This window comes from Ursus americanus, chromosome X (assembly GCF_024610735.1).
Source record: "Ursus americanus isolate L20-20 chromosome X, mUrsAme1.1.p, whole genome shotgun sequence".
Classification (NCBI taxonomy): Eukaryota; Metazoa; Chordata; class Mammalia; order Carnivora; family Ursidae; genus Ursus; species Ursus americanus.
In genome coordinates, this window is record NC_142164.1 from 25,229,144 (window position 1) to 25,254,769 (window position 25,626).

The following is a 25,626-nucleotide window of genomic DNA, read 5'->3' on the forward strand; positions in this document are numbered from 1 at the left end:
GGGAGTGGGGGCAGTGATAAGTCATAAAATTCTAAGTATATTTTGACAGTCGATCTATCAGGACTTACCGATAATTTGGATATGGAGTGAAGAGAAGGAGGGTTAGCGATAACTCCAGAGGTTTTCGCCTGAGCAACTGGATGATAGACTATCAACACAAGGAAGACTGCACGAGGAGTGCATTATACTGGGTGGGAGATGGGGAGTTCAGTTCTGGATATGACCAGTTTAGTTAGACTTCCAAGTGAAAACCAGCAAGAGACCAAGAAGGACAGTCCAATGAAGTAGGAGGAAAAGCAGGAAAGTAGGATGTTCTAGGAACCAAGTAAAACAGGAAGGAGTGATCAGCTATGTCAGATATTCCAGATAAGTGAAGTAAGACAAGGATTGAGAATTGACCTTTTGGTCTAGCACTGCAGACATCATTGTTTACCTTGAGAAGAGCAGGTGCTGTGGCACCATGGCAGACAAAAGCCTGAGCAGAGGTGGTTTCAGAGAGAACGGGTATACACATGTTCATAGCAGTGTTGTTCATAATAGCCAAGAAGTGTGAAGAACCAATGTCCATTGGGACATGAATAGGCAAACAAAATGGGGTATTTCCATACCATGGAATATTACTCATCCATAAAAAAGGAATGAAGTTCTGACACATGCTACAACATGAATGAACCCCAAATACATTATGCTAAGTGAAAGAAGCCAGTCATAAAGGGCAAGTATTGTATAGTTCCATTTATATGAAATGTCCACAAAAGGCAAATTCATAAAGGCAGAAAGTAGGTGGGTGGTTGCCTGGGCCTGAGAGGGAATAGAGATTGGCTGTTAATGAGGATAGGATTTATTTGGGGGGGTGATGGAATGTTCTAGAAGTGGTAGCGATGACTGCACAAATGGGGAATGCACTGAAAGCCACTGAATTGTATACTTTGAAATGGTGAGTTTTATGGTATATGAATTATATCTCAATAATATTAGTAAAGGGCGCCTGGGTAGCTCAGTCTGTTAAGCATCTGCCTTCAGCTCAGGTCATGATCCCAGGGTCCTGGATTGAGCCCCACATTGGACTCCCTGTTCTGCAGGGAGCCTGCTTCTCCCTCTCCCACTCCCCCTGCTTCTGCTTTCTCTCAATCTCTCTCTGTCTCTCTGTCAAAATAAATAAATAAAATCTTTAAAAAAAAGAAACTTTAAAAAATAATAATAATAAAAAGAAAGTGACTGAGAGGAGAGAGATTGGAGACAGTGAGTAAAGAATTCTTAGGAGTGCAACCACTGTGGAAAACAGTATGGATGTTCCTTCAAAAATTAAAAATAGAACTACCCTATGATCCAGGAATCACACTACTGAGTATTTACCCAAAGAATACAAAAACACTAATTCAAAGGGATATAGCAGCATTGTTTAACAATAGCCAAGATATGGAAACAGCCCAAGTATCAAGTATCCATTAATGAATGAATGGATAAAGAAGGTACACACACACACACACACACACACACACACACACACACACATACAATAGAATATTACTCAGCCATCAAAAAAGAATGAAATCTTGCCATTTGCAACAATATGTATGGAGCTAGAGAGTATAACGCTAAGCGAAATAAGTCAATTAGAGAAAGACAAATAGCATAGGCTCTCGTTCATATGTGGAACTTAAGAAACAAAACAAATGAGCAAAGGGGAAAAAAGAAGAGAGAGACAAACCAAGAAACAGACTCTTAACTATAGAGAACACACTGATGGTTACCAGAGGGAGGTGGGGGGATGGGGGAAATAATGGATGGGGATTAAAGACTACACCTATTATGATGAAAAATAAAATAAAATTATTAAAAACTAAAAAAAAAAAGTTCTTCAGCTTTGTTGGGAGAAGCTTCAAACGGAATACCAGTTATTTAACCAAACTGTGGGTCAAAACTATTGGCATCATTTATGGATCTGTGGTAACTTCTTTGGGGATTTGATTTCAAGGGTAAATGATTACGTTGACATGGTTGTAAGAAATTGTGTGGTGAATGTAAGAAGAAAAGAACTCTTCTGAGGAGGTTTGCTGTAAAGAGGGGCAGAGAAATTCGAGCTGGGGTAGGGGGAATGGAGTAAACAGAAGGAGGTTTTTTTTAATGACAGAAAAAACAGTATATTTGTATACCAATGAAAATGATCCACAAAGAGACAGCCACAAAGAGACACTAGAAGTTACTTTACAAGTGAGGAAACTGAGGCCCAGATAGGGACATTACTTGCCTGTTCTCATTGCTAGCTGCCTGGGACTCGAGTCAGGTCTTTGAGCGTCTAATTGGGTGTTCTTTCCACTACTACTCCCACTGCCTTCCAGAAAAAAGAGGAGAATGTGAGATTGCAGGAGTGACCGCGGGAAATCTGGGAAGCAAGATTTTCCCCTCCAGTAGCAGGAAAAGGGATAGAAAGGGAGGCTAAACAGCCATTTCTTCCTTCTCCCCCCCCTTAACTCCAGCCAGGATTATGCTGAAACTTCACCTCCTGACCAAAAAGCATCTGTGGAAAGGAAGTCCCCCTTCCTCCTGAAGCACTCCATGCTGGTGCCGAGCAGCAGTCCCCCCTGAGACACTGCCCCTGTCCCTTCCTACCTGCAGGGAAAGGAGTGAGCAATTTCCCAACCTACGTGATGTAACTAATCTTGCTTACGGTCCTCTTCTATACAAAATCGGACTTCTTTCCCTTTTATCCTCCAATGCGTTAGCCAGTTCTAAACACTCCTTCGAGTTTTTCTTTGTCCTTCTGAAGCTAGGGAACCCAAAACGGGGCCTACTATTCTAGTCCGGGTCAGAGCCCTGCAGTTCTCTGAGGTGAGGAGGCTGCCTTCTCTGGCCAAAGGAGACAAATTGTTTGCCAAGGTGGAAACAGAAATTCCGTTCTGAATTGAGAGACAGAGAAACAGACACAGAAGCAAAATTTGGCAGGGTGGAGAACGGCCGAGTACAGGTGGCTAAGCCAGTAATCCACCCAGCTTTGATGATCTGTGGCGATGGAGAGGAGAAATGACACAGATGACCCTGAACAGTGGATCGTCCAAATGGGATTTTAAAATGCTTCTTGTGCGGTGGTAGTATGTGGGCTTGTATTGTGTAATGTGATGTTGTTTAAATAGTTCATTGATTTTCATAATTCCGTTTGACTTGGACCAGGATCAAAATTGCACACCCCAAGTATTAGTACTTGATGCTTGACTGCCCCTGAGTGTCCTGAATGTCACGGGGAAAGCTGACCACAGAGAAACGGCTGACAGAGAGGTGACTGTCAAGGCAGGAATACGGACCAAATGAGGCAAGGGTTTTGGCCCGAGGGGGCTGGCAGGTTCCTAATTGCAATGACCCTACAGCAGTGCAGGCACAAGGGAAGGGCCCAGCAACTCACGCAGCAGGCAAGCCTTCTTTGCCCAGGAGGCTGCAAGAGTAGCCAGGATGCCCTTGCTTGTTCCCCAGGCACTGCCCCGGTGAAGGCTTCCACTATACTAACCTGGAAGGGTCCCAGGCTGAGGCCAAAGCATCAGTGAGTCGTCGCTGCTGCTGGTTCAGGCTGAGCAGCTGGTTCCGCAGGCCCAAAGGAGACTGCACATTGATGTGATTTCCTAATCCCCTGTCTTCCGTATTCTGTCTTTTTCTGGACTTTGTTAGCACATACCCCATCCCACCACCCAAAAAAGCCATCCACTGACAAGTCGGAAAGCCCTCATAATAGCGCTGCGTGCCTTCTAGGCTGTTTTATAAATGCTCGGTTTTATGGAAGATGGCTAATGAGGGATTCTTCCTCCGCCCTGGTAAGGTTAGAAGTAGAGGGAGGGGCAAAGGAAACAAGGCATGTCTCTGGGTGAGATATTTGCCTGGGCATAGAACATGATTCCCATGTAAGAACTGGTTATATAATCCGTCCAAATACATCAAAATGTTTCCAGTGTTTTCTAGAATATCAGCATAGAGAGGGAACTAAGGCACCATGTGGTCCAGCCCCCTGCCTCCAGACAGGCAAAGGATTTCAGTTAAGCAAGAACAGAGACTTGTCAGCTGTTCCTTCGGGTCTCCAGAGACAGAGACTCTTGACACCTCTGCTCAGTCACCTCTCCATGTGTGTGCTTTATGCCCTTGATAAGGATCAAGAACGGGCAGACAGAACTGTCATGCTAGGGGCAGCTGCAGTAGAGAAGGAGTGAACAGAAGGAAGAGAGGCTACTGGCAGAAAAAGCTTCCGGGGGCTGGTAGGGAAGATTAGCTGCAGCACACGAGACAGATATGGAAGCTGAGCCTGGCCTCCCAATACCAGCATGGCTGGCTCTGTCTCTTCTCTAAGTGCGTGGGCTCTCGGATCCACCCATCCCTTCAGTTTCCACTGGTATCATCTTATTTCGCTCACGCAACAAGTAGGCAGTGTGAGAATCTACTCTGTGCCACACACCAAGAATACAGGCATGAATGAGACATGGGTGCCTCCCTCTGTGGATATGGGTTTACAGCCTAGTAAGGAAGACAAGTCCCAATGATAGGCAATCACAATACATCGAATAAAGGCAAGAAGCCCCCATCTTCTTACACAAATGAAAGCTGCAACCTTCCTAGGTCCCCCTGCTCCATATCCTCTTCCATGATTTGCTGCCCCCAAAGTACTGCTTTCATCATACTGTTCTCTCCTTGCAAAGTCTTCTGTGCCTCTCCATTCTCCACTGCCTCCCTGCTTTCCTCCAGAGCCCAGTACCCCAGGTCCCCTGTGCTCTGGTTGCAACATGCCTCTCAACCTTATCGCCCACTACCCTCCCAGAGGAACCTTGTGCCCCAGCAGCCCAGTTCTTCTCATGGACATCCCATCCACCTGCGTGCTTTTCTTCCTGCCATCACCTCTCTTTGCAATGCCCTCCTCCCTACCCCCATCTCTACCTGTCCAGGGATTGAGCTCTACCTACCTCCCAGAATTCAAATACCACCTCCTTCTCTTCCTTCTTTTCTGCCCTGCCCAGCTGGAAATGACTTCTGCCTCCTCTGAGCTTCGACGGCTTGTTTGCGGAAGCACATGGCAATATTCTGGCATTAGAGTGACTTGTGTGAATGTGGTATCTGCCCCACTAGACTTTGCATTTCATTCGGCACTATATCTCTAGTACCTAGCACAAGACTGATACTTATTGAATAAAGGACAAGTGGAGATAGAGGGGCATTACAGACTTGGAGCAGAATCAAAGGAAGCCAAATGAAGTTCTTGGTGAGGAAGGGGAATCCAGTATCTCCTACAGAATGCTTATTAGGTTGGTCAGGTTTCTGGCATGAAAGGGTAAAGAGGGTCTGTTTCCCTTTAAAAAATAAGTAATGAATTTGCCTTCTATAATCATTAATATTTTCTTAAAAGCAAAGGTTGGGGAGCTTCTAGTTTTTACTCTGCATGGTTTAGCTCTGGCTTAAATTATCCTCAAGGGAAAAGGGAGGACTATCCCTTATGAGAAAATATCAGACCATATGTATTTTTAATAATGTGTAAATATCACCCTACCCCAACTAAACTATATGCTCCTCAAGGACAAGAATGAATTCTGAACTTTCTTTATAAATGTTTTCTTTGCTCCAATGGGGCATGTCTGGGTGCACGCGTGCACACACGCACACGCACACGTACACACAAATGCACACAGCCTTTTGAGGTGCTGAGCAAAACAATAGTTATATTCAGTACTTCACTGATCAGTGTCCTGTGAGACCCTCATAGTGGAATTCTGTAAAATCAGGACAGGAAGGGACAATTTGATGACAAATTTCCTCTAACCGGACCCACTTCTAATGACTATGAAGGCAGCAGTCATCGCCTGATCGCACAGTTCACCAGCCGGAATTTGCAGACCTGGTTAAGCGACTGCTGCTCCCGGCCCCGGCAAGGAGGGGCTTGCTACCATGTTGTGGCCTGAGGGGATCAGTTGCGGCATACTGGCTTGTACTCTGCACCAAAGGATGCAGGCACCAAAGGGAAACACACAGCATAAGAGGTTTTGATTAAACTTGTATCTTTGACATTCAGTCTGGAAACATGCATTCCCCTGCGATGGAGAGAAAAAACTCAAGCAAGCCATAGGAAATCAAAGGCTCCCTTTATTTCTTAGCCACTTTTGAGCAATCTTTCCAAAGTTCTGGGAATTATCCACTGATGAGTACTTCTGCCTGTCGCTCTTCCTTTGGCAATGACCCTACAAAAGAGAGGTGGGCCTATATGTTTAGACCTAGGGCCCTGCAAAGATAGAGACACCACACTGAAGATACCACCAAATGTGATTGCTATGACTGACTGGCAGAATTGGGGTCTGTGAGTGTGTTGGGTAAAGTGCTTCGGGGATATTTGGGGGGGGGGGGTTTCCCTTTGTTTTTATTGAGATATAATTGACACATAGCACTGTAGAAGTTTAAGGTGTACAGCCTAATTAACCTGACTTACATATAAGACTGAGAAATGATGACCAAAACAAGCTTAGTTAACCCCCATCATCTCATAGGTACAAAAACAGAAATGGTTCTTTCCTTCTGATAGGAATGTATAGGGTCTACTCTCTTAGCAACTCTCCTATGTACGGTAGTGCATGGTGTTAGCTATAGTCACCATGTCGTACACGAACCTCCCCAGTACTTATTTATCTTATAACTGGAGCTGTGTGCCTTTTAACTACCTTCCTTCCACTCCCCCACCCACCACCCACCTCTGGTAACCACAAATCTGATCTTTTCTGAGTTTGGTATGGGGGGGGTTTGTTTTAGATCCTACAAGTGAGATCATACACTATTTGTCATGGTCTGACACATTCCACTTAGCGTTATGCCCTCCAGGTAGAGTGCTTCGTTGATGATAGAGTTAAAGTCAAATACACACTTTTGAAAAGGGTGCATGTCCAGCCACAGAAAGGAAATCAGGCAATATAACTTTCCAGCTACCCAGCAACTGGACATGGCAATGGAAAATTCTACCTGATCCCCAACACCATTGCCTCCCTCATCAGAAAAGGATCAGGCAGCTACCTCCCAGCTAGATCTATCCAGGTAATTGCAGTCTTATCCAGGACTATTAATCTTTCCTCTCCAAATGTACTCCTGTCAATTTGGGAAGTGGGGATGGGAACAGAGTATGTAGGAAGATGGCTGTGCTCTTGGGAATCAGCTTTTAAATGTATAATTGCAGACAAACAGCACAAGCAACTGAGCTTAAAAGGTGTTTGGACGAGGGGGGTTTAGGAAACCAGATTTATCCACAGGCCACTGCTAAGTTTCATTAGAATTTTTGGCCCTTGTACCTCTGCTCATGGATAGCTCAAACGGCGTCTGATCTTGTCATCTTGCCGCGAGGAGTGGACACAACACTGCCTTCACCTTTGGATGAAATCTTGCTTGAAAACAAGAGGCTATGTGACTGAAAAGGAAGGAAACTACCCCCAAGCTGGAAAGCCCATTGGGAACTTGCATGCCTAGCATCTTAGGTCAGATTTCCTGAGGAATGACGAGTGACCTGGCCAAGGTTTAAGGAAACCACTTAGAAATCAGGAAAGGTAATCCAATGAGGCCGAGTTGCTGTCGATGGATGTGAAATAAGAGAAGAACTGCCTGCAGAAGGCAGCTTCCTTCTATCTGCTGCCTGGAAACACTTCCCTACAGGGAAAAGCAGCTTGGTACCTTGGGAAAATTAAAGGTAGACATTGCTTTCCTCTCCTGGAAGGAAGACCAGGCAGACAAAGTCGAGGCTGTGCTGGGCGGTCCAGTCCTTCCATGGCCCTTTCTCATCAGGGATCTGCCTTTTGCAGCCAGAGCCCCAGAGCAGGCCACAGGCAAAGGGGTTGAGCAGGGGCCAGGATTCTGCCATTAAGCCCAGGCACACCCTCGGGGCCCTTCGGCCTTTCCTTGATAACGAGGCCTGAGCTGCGTAGGAACAACACACCAACAACCATTTTGACGAATATCCGCTTAAACACAGGCTGCCTCCAATTAAAAAATCAGGCTTGGCATAGCTGTGTTATCAACTGACCTACTGGATTGTTTTCATTTGCATACATGACTGTGTAAGCCGGTAGCATGCGTGCGTGCGTGCACACGCACATATACACATTGCACCGAACTTGAGGTGGCATTGTGTATAGCCCCAAGTTCCGTTCTGATAAAATAAGGTCCGGCCCCTTTTCCCAAGCCTACCAAAGGCTGGTCCGGGTTTTAAAATTTGAGCAACTATCCGGGCTGAGTTCTTTAAAACCTAGTGAACTAACACTAAATCACTATGTCATTTTGCGTAATTGTCAGGGGAGGAAAGAGTAGAGCCAGACTTCGCCATTGTGTCCAGGCTGTGTTCTGCTCACTTTGGGTAAAAAGAATATAATTGTTTAACATTTTAAAAGCAAATAAAAGTGCCTAAATATTTTGTAATTTGCAACTTGAAAAGAAAACAGTAATGGGTTTCCAAGTGCATGTCTTTACTTTTAATGAAGTGTTTATTTTTCATGGTTCTATTGGCAATAAAAGAACAGCTCCACATCAAAAGCCTTCAGGGAAGCAGTTTTCATTTGGAGGACAGTGAGATTGCCAATCACTCTGATTTTTTTAAAAAAGTAAACTCACTAGACTATATTTCCAGATATAGGTTATTGCCTATTATCCCAGGTAATTATTTTTTTGCCTCTTACTCATATAGGCAAATTACAAGGCATTATGTACTATACTCTAAAAATATTTTTTTTAAAAAATGAAGTGACACTGAGATCAGGGGGCTCCAAAATGTTTTAATGAACATGTTTCCATTATCCTCTGTGCTTGTTCATTTTGTTGGAAGAATGATTCATTCATTTCAAATTTGGCAACTTAAATAGCAGCAAATATAATTTTCCTATCGCAATGCAAAATCAGTTTATTGCCCTTGCAGACGTCAGGGGCCGGTTGTGCCTCCTTTTCCTTTGCCAACAGCACCCTCTGCTGGTTTTTGTTATCCCTCACATCTAGTGGGATCGACCCAAATTGCAAACGGAGGCCTCCCTGCAACATTACACACAGCAGGACATGATTCATAAATCAGTTTTCCACCCTGGTGATTCATTACCAGATATATTTTTTCTGTAAAACAGCACAGCTCAAGGAAGTCATCAAGAATTCAGAAGCTGCAAGAAATACCTTCGTTTGATTAATCATCTTTCTGACCTTTTTCTTCTTATTGAACAAGGTTAATAATACTTGTTATCACTCAAAGTTAAACTGTATTAGCTGCCAAGTGATTTTTATTTGCAAAGGCCTGTTATTACTGCCAAGAGGCTTCAAAGTTGGGATTGGTTACATTCCTCAGGTATGACCCCGAGGGACATCTGACCAATGCAACATTTCCCACTGGAGAGGTCAGCAGCTTCCACAGCGACCTGGAGAAGCTGACAAAAGTGGAACTAGATACTTCCAACCGGGAAAACGTCCTCATGTCAACCAACTTGACAGCAACTAGTACCATATATATTTTAAAACAAGGTAAGTCTACTTCCCACTTCACCTGACTGTAAAAGCACCTTTCTTAACTTCTACTATCAAACCTCTGCACACCATTAATAAATAGAATTCACTTCTGGCTGAGAAGATGGCTTCTTCTCCTTATTTTCCAGCTATGGAGGCTAAAACCCAAATAAAATCACACTGTTCACAAAGTTCGCGTAGTGACATTGGGCCACATCTCTGTGGGAGCTGTGCGGTTCAGTCCCTGCCAAGTCTGCTCTCCCTTCAAGTCATTTCCCAGCACCCAGCTGTTTGTAAAGCTCTTTTAGCCTCTGATTGGGTTATATTAAAGAAATGAAGTCTGTGCCCCATCTGAGATTAGCTTTCTAAATCAGTGCTGACGTGGGTGAATAAAAAGGATGAATTGAGATACACACCAAGGAAGAACATCAGTGAAACGAGAGAATTAAAATCTCATTCTAGCCAGAGAGAAAATAATGGAAGAAAAAGGAAGGAGGGAGCGAGGGATGGCGGGAAAGAGAGAAACAGAAGAAAACAGAAAGGAAGGAAGGGAGGGACAAAGGGAGGAAAAGAAGGTAGCATTTGGAAGGTATGTCTCAGAAGCTAGAGGGATATGGACACAGAGCAATTGTTTTCTCTGTGCCCAGTCCTTAGGGACTCTTGCTAGGTTGAGGGACTAGACACAGAACTGCCCAGAGTTCAGGTTCACTCTAACAGGATCGGTAGCAACCTTTGCCAGTGTACCCATTTTGCGGGGTGCAGCAGCCGAGCCCGTGCCCACGTCCCCAGGCAGTCAGGACGCCAAGGTGCACTTCAGCCTCTTCTCCTTCCAGCTCCCAGCATATCAAACCGAGGAGGCCAATCCACCAAGAGAGAGAAGGGTTTTGTGAGGCAGTTCTTTAAAAATGAAAAAGACGAGCCAAAACCAGCCTGCAGTATTAGACAGGAATCTTCTATCCAAGAAACAAGATCTCCCAGCTATGAGAATAACAAGACCCAGATGGACAGAGAGCGCACGTGCCTGTGAGAGTGGTCGTCTAGCCCAGAAGGCAGTTAGGTCCACAGCGACCCACCCGCTCATCCTTCCCCACGCTTGCCTCCGGAATCTAGACTTGTCTCTCCTCTGCTTCCTACACCTCCCTTTCTTCCCCTCACCCCTTTGCTCCTCTGCCTGCAGAAAATACCCAGAGTACCTATCGGGTGAGTCCAGACGGCTCCCTACGCGTGACCTTTGCCAGCGGGATGGAGATCAGCCTCAGCTCAGAGCCCCACATCTTGGCCGGGGCAGTCAACCCCACCCTGGGCAGATGCAACATCTCCCTGCCGGGAGAGCACAATGCAAACCTCATCGAGTGGCGGCAGCGCAAGGAGCAAAACAAAGGCAACATCTCAGCTTTTGAAAGAAGACTGAGGGTAAGGCTTGGCCCGATGCAAGATACAGAAGTTTTGTTTTATGTTCGAAAACTGCAGAGCTGCCCTAATCTGAAGTCCCATTGCAACAAAACTGTTCTAGGTGACTGACTAGCTTATATGATATACTAATTCAAGAGAGGGTGCTAATGGCTGATAATGGTTCCGTATCCTTAAACGAACATTCTAATAGGAGCTTTCTTCGTCATTAGCCAGCTAAAGTGCTCTAATAGTAGCAATTTCAGGCACCAAGAAAGTCTGGGTGGAGAAATGTGTTTAGTCAGGGCTCTCCAGAATCCCTCACAGCATGCCGGAGAGATGGTTATCAGGTTCACTACCTTGACCCCGCTCCCTGCTTTGGGGTAGTTTATACTTCGTGTGGAAAGACCAGGCAGGTGCACACACAAGGATGTGAGACATGAGGCAACATCGGGACAAAGGCAAGGTAAAAGGAAAACCCAGGGAATGACACCATTGCCGTGAATACATTACTAAGGGCTAAAGGGGTAAAGGACCGGTAACGGAGATTGGATTAGTGGTGCTCGGAGAACTGCCCGGAGGAAATTAAAGGTTTGGGGGGTTTCAAGTCCTCACCAGGCACAATTCACCGCAGTTAGCCAGAGATCTCTGTCAACCCTGCCTTTCTGCAGCACACATAAGCCTGCAACCACCACAGCCCCATGTCTACCTGTCCCTTCTTAAGCATTAACCAATGTTTGGATGATGTAACCAACTTTCCAAATATGGTAACATTCAGTATCAGCCCCAGAGCAACTGGCAGCCCCTGGGAAACACACTCCCCATCGAAGCCAGGCCTGCTTTAAGCGCCTGTGTCATGACAAGATACCTGGGATGCTTGCATTTTCTTCACTCGTGGTACAAATTCACTCACAGTGAAAATGTGGTAACCTTTAGGCTGTGGAAATACGACGCCAGACAACCACCTAGTTCCAGCAAGAAACAGCCCAACCAGTCCAATGGTGTGATATGGACACAAAATAATGCACGACAGTACTCTTTTTTTCAATCACTTCTGTTGGTGACACATAGACACAGACTTCAGTGGTCTTCCTAATGCCACTAAAGTTGTCTACATGCACAAGTCAATTTGCATGTTTTGCTTCTATCTCCAGTCTCTATCAGAACATTTACTGCTGATGTGTCACTGAATTGAGAAGTAGAACCTGGGTAGAGCCCTAGATGGGGAAGTTAGTTGATCTGGCTTAAGAAATGCCTTTACCGGGGCGCCTGGGTGGCTCAGTCGGTTGATCTCGGCTCAGGTCTCAGTCTCAGGGTTGTGAGTTCGAGCCCCACATTGGGCTCCATGCTAGGTGTGGAGCCTACTTAATTAAAAAAAGAAAGAAAGAAAAGAAAAGAAATGCCTTTACTTTCTTCACCTGTGAAATGAAAATACCATCCTAGAGAAAAGAACCATCTACATATGGCTTATCAACCTCATGGATTCACCATAGAATAATTGTATCAAATAAATGATCTCTTAGTGCTTCCTCCAGTTTATAGCCTCAATAAAACATTATGAACCGTATCATACACTATTGCCTTTGGGTTTTCCCATTCTTTAGGATAACGCATCCTATACTATGTGACTTTGGGATTTTCCACTTTCTAAGATAACCCACCGTTTTCTCCCCTCCATGTGCACAGATAATGGAGAAATTCTAAACTATAATTTATACTTCATATCCCAAAGTGTTCTTAATGTTGAAAAGCTACTGGTCATAAAACATTTGGGGGCTCTTTAGTGTAAGGCAAGAAGTGTTATTTAGTTAATTCTATTTATAATTGACCCATTTCCTTTCCTGTGGTATAGTTGAGCAGATTTGTGGAACCACTTATAAGGACAACAAATTCAGGACCTTCTCTTCTATGTGACTTCCAGGGCACTTCCTGAGGTCCTGCAACAGAATGGAGCCCCGTCTAAGCTGCGTGGTGTCACCATGCATGTCCCTAGAAACCTGACAGCAATCCTTTACCTATGTCTTGTGCTGTAGAGTTAACAAAATGCTTTCGTAACCAGGATTTTATTTGATCACCACAACTGTCAATTGTCGTTATTCCCAATTTACGGATAAGGAGACTAAGGCCCAGAGAGGTTAAGTGATTTGCCCAAAGTCAAACAGCTATTAAGGATCAGAGCCAGCACTAAAATGCAGGTCTTCACCCAGTGCAGCACTCTTTCCACTACATCATGCTGTGCTGCCTTGTTCCTTAAAATAATTAATCTATAAATCATTGCCCCACTCAGTGGAGCCGCCTTGGCAGGGCCTGACTCCTCATTTCAATGCTGACAAAAAGAGACAAATAATCGACTCTAATGTACTGGCAAGTGTGGGTGGTACAGGACAACTGGCTGGCCTCCAGGCAGGGGAAGTGTGGAAGAGGCCGGGGAAGGGAAGCTGTTTAACTGGCTAATTCTTACCTTCTCTCCCCATCCTTATGCATTTTTGTTTATACTGCTGCCTCAGTTTCCCCAGATTAGGCAAATCTAATTTAGTGGAAGCAATAAACTCCCCTAACATAAGTGTGAATCCAGTGTTGACAAGGCAAAATTCTCTGCCCCTGCTAAGCTTATTATTTCAGAGATGGTGCCCCTTCAATTTCTGGTAGCTTTTCAAGGGGCAAGCAGGTAGCACGAGATGTAACATTCTCTCTTCCTGGGCCAGATAGACAGTGACCCATTCGTAAGCACACATGTAAAGAATAAGCCTCTCCGTTGCCCTCAAGTACCTCAAGGCCTTGGGCTGAATCATTTATTTCTCCTGGTGGAGCAGTCATTTCAGAGGAAAGGCAAGTGGGGGTCCCAGAGCTCTTGAGACTGAATCCCAGGTCCAGATAGTCACACAGCACAGAAACCCCTGCTGTACCATAGGAAATAGGACTCCTCTTTGAAAAACCAAACAAAGGTGTAATTGTGATTTTTAAATGTGCTTGAGCAGCAGGTCATAAAACACTAATTGTTCAGGCACTAAATGACAGGTTCATTTAAAGGCGCACTGGGTAAGATGATGGGCATTCCAAAAAGCTACCTATCACGTCCACCCTAGACCTTCTAGCTCAAAGAAAATGCAGAAAAGGATAGACTTCTCCTGAAGATAAAGCAACAGGTGTTGCTCTTGTCCAATGACTGGAGGGGTTTTTGCATACAAAGTCAGGGTCCCCTTCAAGGTGAGCAAGGCAGACTGCTGAAAAACGTGATATCCTGCTCAGCCTGGGCAGGCCGGGGATTTGTTGCCTCTGGGCCATCCTGCACCAGCTCCATTAAGTGAAATAAATCACACTAACATCCTGAGATTTCCTTTATTTTAAAAATCCATTTCCCCCCAGCCTGAGGTGTGTTTGAATCATCTTCCTTACAAAGTACTTTTACATCCAATCCATGTATCTGATCTGTGGCATAAATGCATTTCCCTGGACAATGGAGAAATTAGAGATCAGATCACAGTGGAAGCCATTGTAAAAGAATTGGACATTCACCCACAGCAAACCGGGTTAGCAACTTCACCCAGCTTGCACCTTGCCACCTCCACGGATAACAACGCCGTTCTAGGAGCCGTATCCCAGTGCTGGATCCCAGAGCTCTTCACAAGGTTTCACAGGCTGAGATGTGAGGTTACAGCAAAAGCCCCTGCTCTGCAGCCTCCTTTTTGAAAAGAAAAAAAAAATCCAGGAAGCTTTGCACTTCAAACCAAAGTCATAAAATCATGTAAGATGATTATGTGTTTACAAGCAAAATGAAGCAAAGACTAATCTAAAACCCTCACAATTGATTTTGGTCTCCTCTCCACTCAAAGACAACTGAGAACGGGGTAGATTGGTTTTTCAGTGCAACATGTTCATACGTGATCGGAGCTCTGAAAGGGCAAACAAGCCCAGATGCAACACAGGGTCCCAGGCTGACAAATGATGGGGAATTTGGGAGGCAGCCAAGAGGGTTCCAGCATCTCCCTCCATTCTCAGAAAAGGCCTTTGCTGACAGGGCACTCAGCTGCAGGCTGCTCAGAGTTGGAGTTCACATTTGCTTCACGCTATTTCAACTTCCTTCTCCCCAGGTGTGCTGGAGGGATTTATTTTGTGAAAATTTAGATAAGGAGGCTGCTTGCAGATAGATGAATCTATTTGAAAAATGTATGTGTGGTTCTCAGTCCCAAGTAACAGTGCATCTACCGCTAAGGAGTCACATGGAGGCAGGAGATTTCAGGCACCCAGGCAACTGGGCAGAGTTGGTTTTTTGGGGTCAGGGGATTCTTGGGGCCTTCAAATCATAGAAGCTACTCTATTTGTTAATCTTGAGTCAATTCCACTAAGATAACTAGGAAGAAAGTATTATTTCACATACTGTTCTACATGCATATAAACAATAATGATTTGGTATAAAAAATTTCATGTCTGTTGTATGGTTACACAAATGATTTCACCAACAAGAAAGTAAACAAGAGCGAATTAATATAATGCAAAAAGCATCCAGGTTAAATGACGTGGCAGAAGTTAGGAGAGTGGAATGAACAAGACTTTGAGGAAGAACTGGTATGCCCATAATTTTGCACCACTTTTCCCATCTATGAAATGAGGGATATGGGCTGTGCAATCTCTATCGTTAGTAGCATTTTCACAACTGATCGTAATTAGAGAAGCTGACATTCACTGAGGTCTTACTATGTGTAATGCCATATACTAACTCATTTAGTACTCTTAACACTTTAACAGGTGGGTTCTATCATTATCATTCTCATTTTGCAGATTAAAAAACAGGCACAGAGACAGGGCGCCTGGGTGGCTCAGACGGTTAAGCGTCCGACTCTTGGTTTCAGCTCAGGTCATGACCTCAGGGTTGTTAGATCAAGCCCCATGTCAAGCCCTGCACTGGGCTCAGCTCTAGGCATGGAGCCTGCTTAAGATTCTCTCTCTCTCCCTCTCCCTCTGCAACCCCTTCTCTCTCTAAAAGAAAAAGGGAGAAAGAAAGAAAAAGAAAAAAAGAAAGGAAGGAAGGAAGGAAGGAAGGAAGGAAGGAAGGAAGGAAGGAAGAAGAAAGAAAGAAAGAAAAGAAAGAAAGCAGCACAGAGGTCACACACAGATAGTATGTGGTGATAGCAGGATTTGAACCCAGGCTGTCAACTCAATAGCCCATGTCCCAAGATCCCTACTGGCACTAAGATTTTGTGGGCCAGCAAGGTAAGGAGAGTGTTTTGGGAGTAAAAAAGAAAAAAGAGGTGAAAGGAAATTCCAGATGGGGTAGTAGCCGCTGATGCTAACATGAAATACATGCCCTGTTCATTTATAGGCAAATCTGTGAAATAAGTACGGTTTTGATTGTCAGCCTAACAATTATCAATAAAAAATAAATCTGTAGCATTGTACTGATTGAATTCTAAAAATCAAGTACTAATTACCTTAAAACCAGTGAGTGTAGAGTAGCATGTACTAATTTAAAATCGATTGTGACTTTTCTATCCATTCTCATAAATTCGTGGCAATTAAATACAATGGATCTCCCAAACTGTGATGTGATTATTTGGCCCATCTCACTTATTCACCTTCTGACTTTTTCAGCAGAAGTTAACAGGTTAAGTCAGTTGCACTGTGAGCTGAAATGCTAGATAGCATCCTTGAAAATTTAGCCTTCTCTCTTTGTAGAAGAAATCATGGGGTGCCTGGGTGGCTTGGTTGGTTAGGCGGCCAGCTCTTGATTTCAGCTCAGGTCATGATCTCAGGGTCCTGGGATCGAGCCCCAAGTCGGCCTCCACATTCAGTGGGGAGTCTGCTTGAGGATTAAGGATTTTCTCTCTCCCTCTGGCCCTGCCCACCCACCCTCCCCTGGCTCGAGCACTCTCTCTCTGTCTAAAATAAATAAATGAATCTTTAAAAAAAAAGAAATCAACTGCCATAATCATAGCTTACTTGAGTTCAACATATTTTGTGTATGTGTTTTTTATAGATATAATTATACATTTATATAATAATAAGATATATAAAATATATTCAGTTGAACCATAGCAAACTGCCAGAGACAGTCAAATATCACCAAGCAACTTAATATATCTTTATCCCACGAATTGAATGAGTCTTGAATTGGAAGGGTTGAAAGGACTTTCTCTTAAGCAATTAAAACACAAATTCCTAGTAAGGAGCGAGAAGAGGCTCTGAGTGGAGACAAAAGACACTTCTTTGGAGCTTCTGCCTGTATCCACCCTTTCTAAGTACTTTGATTTCTGCTAGAAACACAACCCGTGGCTCCCTAGGGCACTCACTTCCCTCTTTCCTTTCTGGTCTAAGTATGATCAAAAAGCAAGCCCTTCTCCTTACTTCTCCTTAGCAAAGCTGAAAAAAATATAAGGGAAACCAAAGGATGAATTCAAGCATAGATACTTCTTCCCCTATGAAAATTTTTTACCAAGTCCGGCTTTCTTACCCCAACATACGTATGGCTCATCAGTTGCCAAACTCAGAGGTCTCGTTCAGTGTGCAACCTGTCCAAAGAGACCCCTTTTAACTTGGGGCTATTCCCAAATTTCACCCTTTTCTTTGCCCCCTCTTTTCCAGCACAAGAATTGGTGTAGACTGTTTGGAGGAAAAGTGTGTTGGGGAGAAAAACAATTTGCTTCTACCCTTCTAAGTTCTTTGGCTGGTATAATAATTAAACTGACATAAATACAGATTAAGAGGAGAAAAACAAGCATAAGTTTAATAACACGTATACCTCCTATGTACATGAGAGACCCAGGAAAACTGAGCAGATCCCCAAATAGCTAAAGCCAATACCTTAAGTAACATCTCCAGCTAAAGACAAAAGATGTTGGAGGTGGGGAGTCAATTATGGTAGGTTACCAGGAAAGTGACAATAAACAAGGGTGCGGTTGTTGCTGCGCACTTTTAAATCCTCACCTTCTCCATTGCTAAGAGCGCCTACAGATTTAGTCACTCCCCACTTTCTGGTACAGAGAGACACCCTTACAAATGGAAATTCCCCCTTATAAATGCAAATGGGTAACTTAACAGTTTTTTAAGAGCTTCTCCTGTGGCTGTTTCTTAAAAGTAATGGGCCTAAAATAACCCTTAGGCCAAAGAGGCATATTTTGGGGTGGCCAATTCTGCTCCCATGCAAGTGGAAATAAAGACGGATGGCCCACACTTAGGTCAAAGGCGATTATTGTGTTTCAGGCAAACTAGTGTTTGTATGAATGTGAAGCTTTCCCAACCTTGCTTATGACCCCAACAATCATAGGCAATCAGCTTAATTTTGGATTCCTGCCGTAAGGGCTGGAGCACATAAGCACTCAAGGATGAGAATGGGAGAGCCCACCTGGACAAGCATACTCCTTCCCAGCCTTCTCACAGGCAGTTTCCACAGGAGACTCAGGGGGACTCTGTGACATTTTCTATTCCTTCACACCCTTTCTCAGCTCTTAGCCAAACTTTACAGTACCTTCTCTCTTGGGTTTCTGGACCCAATGTCAATGTGGGAGGTGGAGTTCCCCACACCAACAAGCAATTCTCAGGACACCAGCTGGCTGTCCTACAATTCAGTTCAATTCTGACCCTATTTACCAAGAAATAGCATCCGATTCCGTGGGTTACGGGTTCAGTCCTACAAAACTGCCTCCTGCCCACTACTTCAGATGCCAGTCACCAAGTCCAAGCTGTTACCAGAGCCTCTGATGGACTGGCTGTAAATCAGAGGCTCCCACAACCCTTTTCTTGGGTTTGATTAATTTGCTAGAGCGGCTCACAGAAGTGAGAAACATTTTGCTTACGAGATTACCAATTTATTACAAAAGGCTGTGACTCCAGAAGAACCGGAAGGAAGCGATACAGAAGGTGTGCTATGGGGAAAGGGCGAGGACTTTCCATGCTGTCCGGATGCTCCACTCTCCCAGCATCTCCACTTACGCACCAACCCCGAAGCTCTCCGGCCTGTCGTTAGGGTTTTTATGGATGTTTCATTACTTAGGAATGATTGATCACATCATTGGCCATTGGCAATTGATACAACCTCCAGCCCCTCCACCTTCCTCCAGAGGTTTGGAGGGAGGTACTTAAAGTTCTAACCCTCTAATCCTGTGGTTGGTTTCCTTGGTAACCAGCCCCAGTTCTTAGGTTACTCTAAGGCCTTCCAAAAGTCACCTCATTAACATAACAAGAGGCAGCTTAATCACTCTTATCACAGGAGATTCCAAGCGTTTTAGGAGCTCTGTGCCAGGAACAGGGTCCAAGACCAAATATACAGTTCTTATAAATCACAGTATCACACCTTCAGAACCTTTGAAAAGAGTTTTTCAACAGCATCTGAATTTCAGAGCACGTTATTCAGAAAAAGAGAAGCATGGCTGCCGACGTACTGACAAGCAGGGCAAGAGCATTAGGCCGTCTTCCCCAGCTTGCCTCGACCACCTAACAGTGCTCCCTGCTGGCGCCACTGCGATGACTTTATTCAGAAATGTGGTATGGAGAAGTAAACTTCATCTATCAGACAAATAAAACCACAAATTTAGTTGAACTGGAAATCACTTGTTACTTTGGCTCTTTAACTCTCATTATGACATAAATTGTAACAGTTACAACCGTCTCCGGGAGTACATGGATATTTTACAGCTATTGTAAATGAGCGTTATTACAGTTGGAGATATGTGGCTATAAAACCACAGGAAAGGTAGTTGAAGAAAGAACACCTGGTTACGTAGAGGTTTCCAAGCCCTGCGTATCAAAAGACAGAAAATATGTGCCTCGCTATCACTTTTTAGGTAATAACAGCAGGTTACTGTCTATTTATGCACTACAACACTGCACACATTGGCTACAGATGGCTTGAAGAGTCACGATGCCCAATTTGTGTGTATCTCTATTCCCTGAATTAAACCTACCCCTGAGACTAACAGCATTTCCTTTCAGATAATTTCAGTATCTAATCTCTAGTCTTCGGGATAGAACTCATGGCATGGAACAATTGATAGGTCCTTTTTTTTTGCTTTGCAGAAGCTCAAAATTAAAGGTAAATATTATAGCTGGCTGATGAAGAAACTGAACCAGAAGAGATTTTTTTAAAAGCAAAGTGCCATACCCCAATAGAAAAATGAAAAAACCTCATGAGCAGACAATTCACAGGAGACATATCACCAATAGACATTTAAAAAGATTCAACCTCACTAGTTATTAAATAAATGCAAATTTAAACCACAGTAACATACCACTTTCCAGCTCTCATATTGAGAAAAGTTTACTAACAATGCTAACACTTACCTGATGTTGCTAAGGATGGAATAACATGGGCTCCCCCCACTACTACTTCAGGGAGGTATAAATTTGTAGAAGCTTGGGGGCTATAAAGTAATGACTCATGTTCCATCAGGAGTCTTTGATATGTTCTTATCACTTCACTTGGTAATTTCACTTCTTGAGTTCTGTATTAAGGAAATATTTATTTACAAAAATGTTCAACAAAATATGAAATACGAAAGAATAATGGAAAATGAAAACTCTAACTTCCAGCAATAGGAGAAAGGATAAATAATTATCATGTAAGAAGATACTGTGCAACCATTAAAATCCACGTTTTAAGAATATTTAATAATACAAAGAATGCTCAAGATAAAACATTCCTAAAAAGTAGGACATAGAACTTTTAAGTACAATCCTAGTTTTATTTTTTCAATGTATAAACCGATTATGCGTAAAAGGGAGACGAATGGGATGCAGCCAAGTATTAGCAGTGATTAGGTTGGAGGGTGAGATGACAGGTTCTTTTCCTTTTATATTTCTTTATTTTCCAATTTTTCTGCAACAGAAAAACATCTGTTTTATGATGGAGAGTGGTGTTTGAGGAAACTATTTTGAAAACTAAAGTGAGCAAGGGAAGACTGGACTTTGAAATGAGAATATGGGCTTTGCAGTTGCAGGGGTGGAAAATTTTTCTCATCTTCCTTTCTGGATTCTTTGGTTAGTCTAATAAAATTCACATGAGAGAGACTGATGAGAGGAGAACAAATTTAATTTTGTACTTAGGGAGGCTCCACAAAAACACAAGAGGCTCAGAGACAGTCAAGGCAATATGAGGCATTTATACCCTCCTGAACTAAGGAATGGGGGAGAGGCCTGGGGCTTCAAAGGGGAGGAGGGTAATTCACAGGACAAGAATAAGAGCAAATGTTTGGTGATTAGATGTTTGTTCTGCCACACAGATAGGTCATTCAAATACAAAGTAATCTCAGGTAATAGCTCTTTTCCTGAGCCAGGCCCCCAATCTAAATTATTTAGGTAGTTAAGGAAGAGGGGAAAGTTTTTCTTGAGCCTGCTGGGTCTTGATTGACTTGAGCTCAAAATAATACACATGCCAAAGTGGCACGTTTTGGGTGGCATATCCTGCTCCCCTTCACAGTTATCTGGCTACTAAGATAAAAAAAAAATCTGTTTGGAGCTTATATGTGGAATAAAAAAAAAAACAACAGACTGAACTCAGACACAGAGAACAGATTGGTGGTTGTGGGTCAGGGGGTGGGGCCAGTTAGGGAAATAGGGGATGGGGGTCAAAAGTGCAAACTTCCAGTTATGAAATAAAGACGTCCTGGGGATGTAATGGGCAGCAGGGTGACTATAGTTAATAATACTGTATCGTATATTTGAAAGTTGCTGAGAGAGTAGATCTTAAAAGTTCTCATCACAAGAAACAAAAATTGTAACTATGTGTAGTGACGGATGTTAACGAGACTTACTGTGGTGATTATTTCACAATATATACAAATATTGAATCATTGCGTTGTACACCTGAAACTAATATAATGTTATACGTCAATTATATCTCAATTTAAAAAATAAAAATAAATTTTTTTCAATTAAAAAAAACTTTCTGAACCAAGATTTTAAAATTGGACTCTTGAGACCCCCCAGAGGTTTCACAATTGGGTTTCAGAGCCCCCTTGAGATTTTATTTATAATGTACATGTATGTGTTTATGTGCATTTTTCTGGGGACACAGTGTGTAGCTTTCAGATATTTAAACGGATCCTTGACCACAAAAATGAAAAATGAACATAAAGTTTAGCTGAGTAGCGAGTGAATCAGTTTAGTTCAACTATGATTAATGTAATCAAGCCCTAATGTTTTTTTTTCTCCCTTCCTCATTAGCCAGATGTTTAATTCCGTTCTGGATCATATTGACGATTCCCGCAGATACAGATCTAGTACACCAAACCACAATCACCTTGGAATCTGACACATGGACCCATTTAAAAGTCTAACCTAAATGAGAAAAATAATCATTATATTTTAAAGTAACAATTACCAATATTATTTTTACATTTCACCAGGTACCTGTATATGTAATCTTATTTAATTCTTAGCGCAACTCTGTGGTATGAACTGGTAATATCACCCGCATTTCACAGTTAAGAAAATTAAGCCCCTGGGGGCGCCTGGGTGGCTCAGTCGGTAAGCTCTGACTTCCGCTCAGGGCGTGATCCTGGTGTTCGGGAATCGACCCCCACGTCAGGCTCTTCTGCTGGGAGCCTGCTTCTTCCTCTCCCACTCCCCCTGCTTATGTTCCCTCTCTCGCTGGCTGTCTCTCTCTCTGTCGAATGAATAAATAAAATCTTTAAAAAAAAGAAAAGAAAAGAAAAGAAAACTAAGCCCCTGATAGAAGAAATGACTGATGCACAAGCAGCTAATGAAATGGCTCCTGACTCCCAGGCCATTGCTGTTGACACTTCTCAAAGTCTCTCCTTTTTCGTTTGAAGGGGAGCAGAATTTGCCACCCTAAAATATGCCTTTTTTGACATAAAGATTATTTTAGGCTCTTTTTTTTTTCTGAGAGTGTGCAGGCGCATGTGTGCGCATGCGCGGTGGGGGGGGGGGCAAAGGGGTAGGGAGACTCCCCAGCAAGCTCCACGCAGAGCTCGTGGAGCCCCCCAGGGGGCTTGATCCCACCACCTCGACATCATGACCCCAAGATCAAGAGCTGAGCCAAAACCAAGAGTGGGCCGCTTGATGGACTGAGTCACGCAGGCACCCCTGGTCTGATTTTAAGAAACAGCAGACAGAGAAGCTCTGAAAACTGAGAAAAAGTTACCCTTTTGTAAGAAGCATCTATGTTTGTAAGGGAAATCTCCATTTGTAAGGGTGTCTCTCGCTCTGTAACAGAAAGGGAGGATGGCTCTAAGTCTCTGGAAACTCTTATCAGTGTAAAAGGCGAGGACCTAAATCTGTGTAAAAACCATACCCGGTTTACTGTGCTTTGCCTAAAAACCTCCCATAACTGACCTTCCCTCCTTCCCACCCCCAATATCTTCTTTTGTCTTTAGCTCCAGGGGGATTTAAGATGGCGGCTTCGTGATTGTGAATGCACTTGATGAGAGGAACCAAAGCAGCGCTTAAAATGTGTCTCCTATCTGTTTTGTAGGCCCATAACCGAAACCTGCTCTCCATAGATTTTGATCATATAACTCGCACGGGAAAGATCTACGATGACCACCGGAAATTCACCCTTCGAATTCTTTATGACCAGACTGGAAGACCTATTCTGTGGTCTCCCGTAAGCAGATATAATGAAGTGAACATCACATATTCACCTTCAGGATTGGTGACGTTTATTCAAAGAGGGACGTGGAATGAAAAAATGGAATATGACCAGAGTGGAAAAATAATTTCAAGAACTTGGGCTGATGGGAAAATTTGGAGCTATACCTACTTAGAAAAGGTAAGTCTGTAGGGAAAATAAACTGGTTTTGAGTTTCTGAATGAGAATATTGAAAATGGCCCTAATTACCAATCTTGGTGAGGAGACCTACAGGAGAAAAGTCTCTTCTGGCTGTTCTGCTCTGTAGCAGTAACAACAACAAAATGTATCTATAAGGATAAGCTGTTTTTCTGCTAAAAACTTTCCCCAACCCCACACTCTGCCAGGTACTCTTTCAGGATAATGGCTTAGCTTTCTCCTCATTTGAGCATATTTGTTCACACTCTTGAAAAGGTATCCTTATTATTTATGAAAGCTCATACTGAGGTAAAATAGGTAGAAAATTATAAAATTTTGTGTTAATGTATCTCAGCTCTGGAGAAGAGCCTCTTAGAGGATAAGTAATTCTAATTTTGTTGGGATAATCAGTGATGTTTTAGTAGGTATACATTTGAGGACTAATTTTCACAAGTAATCAGTCTGAGCAAATGGTGGCAGTAGAGCAGCTTGGTAATAGTCCTTTGTGTGTACAATGAATCTCCAGCAGCACCTGTAACGGGAGCTCATGGGCTCCTGTCTGGTGGAAATAGACAAGGATTTTAATCCCACCCCCAGAACCATTTGTCAAACAGCCGCAACACGGCAAAATGGTTTCTGGCCAGATCAGTAGCAGAGAACAAGAGAAAGTGATTTCCATCCGCCGTCTCAATTTCTGATGTCCTAAGATGGTGTCTCTTATTTCCCAAATCTGTCCATTCAACCAAATTCATCAGTCCTGAATTAATTTCTGGGAAAATTGAAAAAATGCTTTCCCTTGAGGATTCAAGGGTAATCAGAGCAATTTAACTCGTAGAAGTTCTTACAGAAGTCATAGGAGCTCGTAGCTCACGTGACAGAGTTTCGCTATTCGCACCCAATAATGTCAGGCCTTTCTGATACACTTCCCAATGTTTTTTGGGGAAAAAAGTGTGCCAGTGGTTGTAAGTCATTATAAAATACTACTTCCCAGAGGCAGTTGCTGGGGAACTTGCCAAGTTGGAAATGCCTAGGAGATAAAGCAGAACTCCACTAGGGAGCCAGGGTAAAGAAGAGAGTCCTGTGCTATATCCACCCTTTGTCTGCTGAAGAAATAGGTCAAATCTATAATCTACACTCTACACGGGGAACATCTGAATCTTACAGAGTGGGTATTTCCTCTTGAATTTTGGTAGTAAGAATGATTTGCAAAGTCCTATGGCTCATGTCCACAAAGTACTAAACTCGGTACAAAATTATTTATTTGACAGAGAGAGAGACAGCCAGCGAGAGAGGGAACACAAGCAGGGGGAGTGGGAGAGGAAGAAGCAGGCTCCAAGTGGAGGAGGGAGCCGGATGAGGAGCTCGATCCCAGGACCCTGGGATCACGCCCTGAGCTGAAGACAGACACTTAAGGACTGAGCCACCCAGGCGCCCCTGAAAACTTACATTTTAGCCCTTCATGCAGCCTCTGTGACACCAAAGAAGCAATTTTATTGTTTCTCTTTTCTGAATTAGCTGAATATTTCATCAAACGTTCCTGAGCAAAGAATCCTGTAAAGGAAACTTCACATAAGTTCTCTTTGTTACAGAAACTGAGTTGGCAATCTCTTTAAAAACAAAGAAGACTGTATGAGACTGCCGGTGTCTGCAGTGGACAGAAATAAGATGTGACTGGTGTATCACGTATCAAGAGAAGCCCTAGTGACTTCCAAAGACTAGTTTACTGACCAGTGAGACAAGCTGAATCACTTGTGCTTTTTAGTTGACTTTTGTCCCTTTCTTGAGTTCACATTTAATTTGTTCTCTAATTAAAAGGTAGCCCTTCAGTCGGTTAAGCATCTGACTCTTGATCTCAGGGTCTTGATCTCAGGGTCTTGATCTCAGGGTTGTGAATTCAACCTCCGTGTTGGGCTCCACGCTGGATGTGGAGCCTACATTTAAAAAGGGGGGGGTAGCCCTTGACTTAAATAATTGTATTATGCAAAACTCAGAACCTGCAAAACACACAACTGTGGAATGGCTCTTTACTTTCCAAAAATCATCTA

At 43.4% G+C, this 25,626-nt stretch overlaps 1 protein-coding gene across 1 annotated transcript in view; it reads left to right on the top strand.

The window, feature by feature from the left end:
* The window catches only part of TENM1 (teneurin transmembrane protein 1), a 760,590-nt gene that overhangs the window by 721,046 nt on the left and 13,918 nt on the right, over positions 1-25,626 (top strand). Inside the window, exons 27-29 of the mRNA XM_087860146.1 lie at positions 9,320-9,492; positions 10,652-10,887; positions 23,288-23,584. Of these exons, the coding sequence (XP_087716272.1) occupies positions 9,320-9,492; positions 10,652-10,887; positions 23,288-23,584 (706 nt within the window). The remainder of the gene's footprint in view (positions 1-9,319; positions 9,493-10,651; positions 10,888-23,287; positions 23,585-25,626) is intronic.